At 40.6% G+C, this 6,763-nt stretch overlaps 1 protein-coding gene across 2 annotated transcripts in view; it reads right to left on the reverse strand.

Annotated features, from left to right (window-relative positions):
- Window positions 1-6,323, reverse strand: part of MON2 (MON2 homolog, regulator of endosome-to-Golgi trafficking) — a 102,338-nt gene extending 96,015 nt beyond the window's left edge. For both annotated transcript variants that reach the window (XM_035002246.1, XM_035002245.1), the window contains exon 1: window positions 5,803-6,323. In XM_035002246.1, coding sequence (XP_034858137.1) covers window positions 5,803-5,913 — 111 coding nt within the window. In that variant the 5' untranslated portion in view covers window positions 5,914-6,323. The remainder of the gene's footprint in view (window positions 1-5,802) is intronic.
- Between the last annotated feature and the right edge of the window lie 440 nt (window positions 6,324-6,763).

Consider the following 6,763-nt stretch of genomic DNA (forward strand, 5'->3'; position numbering starts at 1 on the left):
TCCCAGGACCCTGGGATCATGACCTGAGCCGAAGGCAGACGCTTAACCATCTGAGCCACCCAGGCGCCCTGCTTCTATTATTCTTGAAGTTAACATCTAAACCATTCATCAGAAGAAAATGAATTTAATGAGACCTTAGGAATCTAATGTAACTTTTCTGGAATAAAGTCATAGAAAGAGCAGAGTCAAAGGAGAAAAGAGAAAAAGAAAAGAAACAAAGGCCAAAGGCCACTCACCTAACACAATTATCTAAAACTGCATTATATAGGAAAGTAAGTCTTGACCAAAATGATTTCTAACTCCTTACCATACTTGTCACATTTATGTGACTGGGGTTGGCAAGTTTTCTTGAATAAATTATGAAAATTTATTTCAGTATAAAAAACATCAACTTATTCTATTATGCTTATGAGAGAAAGAACACAATTGGTTGTCAAGAGTAAATCTGTCCAACATCAACAGAAAAAAAAACTACAGTACATCATAAAATACTAAGCCAAACAGCTCCCGATTAAGCATGCAAACATTATCCAGCCCTCATTCTTCCCTGTCAAAAGGTCCTGAAAATGAGATCTTCTCCCTACCAGAAGAGCCAACTGACTTGGTCCTCGGTCCCCAAAGGAAGAATCCTGTCATGATATGTAAAAGGTATCTCTCTCACCAAGCTAACACATAAAAACACTGGACACTGAGGAACTCTTATTATAAGAACTTTTGCTTTTTAAGGCAAAAATCCCTCTTAACTAACTCTTATCAAACCCAAATACACAAGAGGAAACAAAGGACATGGCATGGGAAGACTATTTGCACTTTTTTATTATTTACACCCTTACTGATTCCACTTCATTAAAAAGGAGAGAGAAAAATCCATTCAAAACCCTAATTCTGACCGCCTCAACTCAAATGATCTTCATTCCCTTCCTCTTCTACCACCCATTCCCTGGACTTCATCATCCTCTAGGGCAGCCTAACTTGGCAATCTTAAATCCAATATCCCCTTACTGTCTCAATCCCTATCCTTCTAGCTCTCCCAGTCCTCAACTCTACTGCTCTTTGATTAAATTGGTGCTGCTAGTACCTTAACCCTTCCATCTTCTTCCAAAGTTTTGTTGGATTTCCTTCTTTAGGAATACAACATAGATCTCACCATCTATCATCATTTTAACCACTTTTCCTGCCAAGACTCTTAAGTGTCCCAAGTCAATTTCTCCTACACTTCTCCAAAGTGATCCACTGCTCCCCTCAAACTTTCTACCCATCACTCCTTTCATCACTAATTACTCCTAGCAATAAGCTTGTTTCCTACCTTACCAGGAATAGAGGTCACAGGCCAAACTGTCCACAACTTCCCATCTCTCCACAATATCCCTCATTCAAATTTATCACATTCAAATTCATTTTTTCTTTTTCCCTTCCTCTGTCAGAGGAAAATATGTTCCTTCTCAGGTTTAAAATGAGTTCAATCACTTATGCCCTTGAAACTCCAGCTTTCTCAGGGACCTTGCTCTACAAGTATTCCCTTTCTCTCCCATATCCTTAATCTTAGTTGGCCAGCTACCTCTTTCCCTTTATTGCTGTTGTTTCCCAAAGTTCCTTCTTTGGTCCTGATATTCTCATTCTATACACTCTTTCAGACTCATTTTATCTACTCCTATGGTTTCTACTATCATGTATAAACTGACACTTCTAAATCTGAAATTCTAGACCTCCCCCTTAAGAACCAAACCATCATTTTCAAACTCCTACTGGTCAGTTCCACACATAAATCTTAAACTAATTATATTCAGGACTATTCACTTTACCCAAAAACATCGCCTCCTCTTATATTCCTTCTCTTAGTGATCTATCCAGTTTCCCAAGCCAGAACCTGGAAGGCATCATAGATTTCTCTCTCTACGTTATATAGAAGGTCACCATGCCCTGGTAATTTTACCTGTTAAGTCTCTTTTTAATCCATGCTCTCTCTTTCACACATGCCCACCACAATGCAAACAACCTCCTGTCTTCCTCTACTGCTACCTTCATGCAGGCAATCCTCATTTTTTAAATTTGCTCTCTTTGCCTCAATCTCAGTCCCCTCTAATTCTTCCCACCAATACTGTTATGAAAATGTTAATAAAGGGCGCCTGGGTGGCTCAGTCATGTCATGGTCCCGGGGTCCTGGGATCAAGCCCCACTGTCAGGCTCCCTGCTGACAGTGCTTCTCCCACTCCACCTGCATGTGCTCTCTCTCTCCCTCTCTCTCTCAAATAAATAAAATCTTAAAAAAAAAAAAAGGAAAATGTTACAAAATATGAATTAATATTATTCCCTCTCTTAAAAAACTTTAATGGCTCCCAATAACCTCCAGCATGAAATTTATTTGACATGGAATATAAACATATGCTATTTCCTCTGCCTGGTATGACCCCCTCCCCTTCTTCTTGGCTAGCTTCTACTCATCCTATTAAGGCTCAATTCAAGAATTACAAATTCTTTCTGAGCTTACTTCCAATCTCAGTTAGATCCCCCTCATTTGTTTCCAGAGTAATGCCTGCAAACAGAAAATGACCAAAATGTTTTATTCATTAAATACATAAACATAAAGCTTCAGAGATTACTGCCTCTGAAGGCACTGAATTTCAATTATACAGAAATGATTTTGCAAAGCTTTAAAGTAATTTTTAAAGCAAAGAAAACATTTTTCATACAAATATTCCAGAACAAATTAGCTAGCACACTTGTGCTAAAAAGTTACACTGCTGTAAAAATAAGCAGTAATACAAGGAGAAGGAATGTATTGCTGTTACTATAGAATTACTACTTTTATTATAAAATGACAATGAAATTATAGCCACTATTAAAACAATTTAAGGGGTGCCTGGGTGGCTCAGTCGGTTGGGCGGCTGCCTTCGGCTCAGGTCATGATCCCAGGGTCCTGGGATCAAACCCCGCATCGGGCTCCCTGCTCCGCGGGAAGCCCGCTTCTCCCTCTCCCACTTCCCCTGCTTGTGTTCCTTCTCTCGCTGTGTCTCTCTCTGTCAAATAAATTAATAAAATCTTAAAAAAAAAAATCTCAACTGCTTTAAAAAAAATAAAAAAAAAAACAATTTAATATGCAAAGGAAGATTTATAAATGGAAACAATTAAGATGGAGAAAGCCATGCAGAAAATCCAAAGATAAGAAGTAAACAGCAATAAATAAGGCACTATCCTTTACCAATACTCTTTTCTTCTGTAAGCACCATGATCAAAAAGTAGAAATTACTAGAAACTTAAAATAAAGACTAAATATAAAAGGTATCACTTCATTCTACCTCGTTTAAAAGGTACTGGGGAAGGAGACATCCCTTCCAAAGCACTGTACTGCTTTGAGTTCTTGAGTACCTTTGTAAGTAGTTCAGAATAAGTATTTTTCAAGTAATAACTGTGAAGATACTGGGAGAATGTTAACTAGCAAACCAGTACACAGATGGAAAAGGTTCTTACACTGAGGAAGGCTCTGCCTTAAGGTATACCAAGAACCATCCTCTCCCCATCCCCAAAATAAATAAAACAAAAACATACCAGTTCCTTAGAGAACAAAAGCCAAAATTTGGCACTGCTATTAATTTACCAGGAAAAATTTAATTCAACCAAAATGTTTCTTGAAAATCAAGGGTCCTCCTAAAGAATCATCATTCTTAAGACTAATTATTCATTCTTGTTTTAAACTTGTGACACAGTAATGGTCATTTTCCAATTCCTAAGTGGGCCCATAAGTATATTAGAAGTGCCACTGGTTAAGGAGTCAAAGTTCTTACATTCAACAAATTCTTGTGGAGTAGGTATTATGTAGGAAATTATGTATCAGAGATCATCACGCCAAGAATTATTTTTGTCATTACCTCAGAGAGTAGGTGCAATCACTAAGTATCTCTTTGGCCTATGTTCAAGTAAAAAAGCTAATGAGGTTTATTGAACGTTCCTAGATAAGATGGATTGAGTTCTAGAACCTTGTAAATTATGGGACGCCTGGGAGGCTCAGTCGGATAAGCGTCTGCCTTCGGCTCAGGTCATGATCCCAGGGTCCTGGGATCGAGTCCCGCATCGGGCTCCCTGCTCAACGGGAAGCCTGCTTCTCCCTCTGCCTGCTCTGCCTGCGGCTCCCTCTGCTTGTGCTCTCAATCTCTCTCCCTCTCTCTGTCAAATAAATAAATAAAACCTTAAAAAAAAAAAAAAGAAAAGAAACTTTTAAGTTACCTGTTTGGAATTCTGAATGCATTTTCCAAAAGAAAAAAAAGTAATAAATGGCAATTAAATTCTCAAGCAAGTCCACAAAGGCCTTTATGTGTAATATCGAGAAATCCCAGTCTCTATATAAATTATAAGAGCTGGGAACAGTCAGTTCTATAAATTATTGTTAAAATTAAAAAATGGACTTGACATTTTATAAACGAGCATTTCTCTTAAAATTGGAACAGCCTGCTTCTTTAAAATTCTTTAAAAATGCTTAATTCTTTAGAATTACTTATTAAAACTTCCAACAGGATATAGAGAAAATAATGAAAATCTGTATCACAAGCTATTGAGTATTTGAAATAAAACATATTATGACAGTCCTCTTTCCAAGGGTGGCACATCAGGTTTCTACTATTGGGTAATATTTGCTTACTTTATTAAAGAAACACTAGATGGAGTTTGTTGAAGACTGATGAGACCAAAAGCCCTTACAGAAAAGTTAAAGTTCCTTGGAAGCCTAAAATCCAAACTTTATTGGATAAGTTTTAATTGTAAGATCTCTATAATAATAAAGGCAAAACATTTAAATTAACATGAAAACATTCCAAAATTCCTTAGTGAACTTTTGGTGAACCCTAAATAGTAAATGAAATTGCTGGTACACCAAACTACATTAAATAGGAATAAAAATAATTGCTTTTACAAAAATATCACTGAAATGTCTTATTTCAGGTATGAGAAAGGAAAATGAGATGCGATCTTTAAAAGCTTAAGAAAAATAAAATGACATCTTAAGAGAAAAGGTCAATAGTGACTAAATTAAAAATTTCAACTTAGGAAATATTTGGAGAATTTACATATATTATTAACTGAAGCCTCTTTAATACCCTTTTTGCTCTGACAACTTCCCGTCATAATCTAATAAATCCACCCTTTAGCCCTATTTACATATGAAAGAAAGCTGAAGCTTGAAGAGGTTAATATGTATTGATGTATTCCAAGGTGTATTGAATTTAATTCTAAACTCAAACGTCCCATTACATTATTGCTGATAACAAGGCTTAACATGATTACTGTGGGTCCTCAATATCTGTCGTAAGTTAGGTGACTGCATAATTTACTAATACTTCATAGTATTGACATAAAGTTAAGCTGCATGACACAAGACAAGAAGGAAAACTACTTGCCACTGAGTGATACATACTATAAACGTAAGGAGCAGAGATTTTACCACAACGATGGATAATCGTTTTTAAAAAACAACAAACCTAAGTTTTTCAATTCTGGCTTGGCTAGTTCCAAGTTTGAAAAAGGCCAGAAAAGGCGAGGATAAGATACATCCAGCTGAATTAGCTGAATCGGCTCATTCCGCGAAGTTCACTCCTAAATGCTGAGGACCAGGAGTAGACAAAATCAAAGCGCCCCAGTCGTCTTCAAAGGAAACGATAAAACGCGCTTATGGTACAACCCACCGACTCGTAAATCTGGAAAGGTGAGGGCCAAATGAAAATTAGATAGGACAGGAGTTTGGAAGTGAAGGACTGGGTCTAATAGGACCAGACATGCTCACCGTACCTTCTCCCGACGTTGCCCAAAGCTTACCTCTTTGACAGGTGGGAATTTCTTTTTGCATTCCAGGGACAGGGCCCGTAAATCGCTCTGCATATTCTCCAGCAGCTTTTTCACCGCCTCGGGGCTGTTGGTGCCGGACATGATCCACCAAACTACAATTCAGTATCTGAGCGGCGCAAACGAACTCCAGCACTGTCAGCTCCTTGGGGCGACAGGCAGTTCCCTCCTGGCGTCCCTGGCCCTTCCGCAGCCCGCCGCCTGGGCTCCGCGGGGCTCGGCCCGGCCTGGGCTGCGAACCCGGAGCGTACCCGAGCGCCCCCCGCAGCCTTCTCGCAACTCTCGCGTCTCCTATCCGAGGCGCCCCCCGCAGTCGCCCCGCCCTGCTAGGCTCCGCCGGCTCCGGCCGAGGAGCCCACAAGGTGGGCAGGTCCGTCCCGCGGCCGCGGGATCCGGCCACACAGTTCGTCACCAGCCAACCTGGCAAAAAGCTTCAGCGCTCGCTCCCCCAGCCCTCCAGACTCGCCGACGCCATTAGCCGAGTCGCCCACAATTCCGAGCGCGGCCGGGACACGTCAGCCGCACTTCCGGGCGCCGCGGCCACCGCCCCCGCCGTGGCCAACTGGGGCGGTGAGCCGCAGGCGGGGCGGGGCCGGGGGCGTGGTCACCTTCGGGGCATGCCCGGTTCCGGGACGAGCCGCTGTCCCCAGCTCTACTTGGGCCACTGTTTGCCTAACCTAAATTTGCTTTTCTTTTAGGGTGACTGCTGTCTGAACGGAGCCACGTATCTCTTGGCCTATCTCTTGCCGTATGTTTGAAATAAATTGTATTTCGGTGTAAACAATTTGCTTCCTTTTGGCTTAATCTTCATCTGTCTTGTCCCTCTTCATTTCTGCCCCCTCGAATCCCTGGGCTAATAGCCCCAAGTCAATGCCTACCTCCTGTTAATTTTTTCCCTCCTAAGTACCTAAATTGCAGTTCCTCCACAGAGTTG

The sequence above is a fragment of the Mirounga leonina genome, unplaced genomic scaffold, assembly GCF_011800145.1.
Source record: "Mirounga leonina isolate KUSES-001 unplaced genomic scaffold, KU_Mleo_1.0 Mir_126, whole genome shotgun sequence".
NCBI lineage: Eukaryota > Metazoa > Chordata > Mammalia > Carnivora > Phocidae > Mirounga > Mirounga leonina.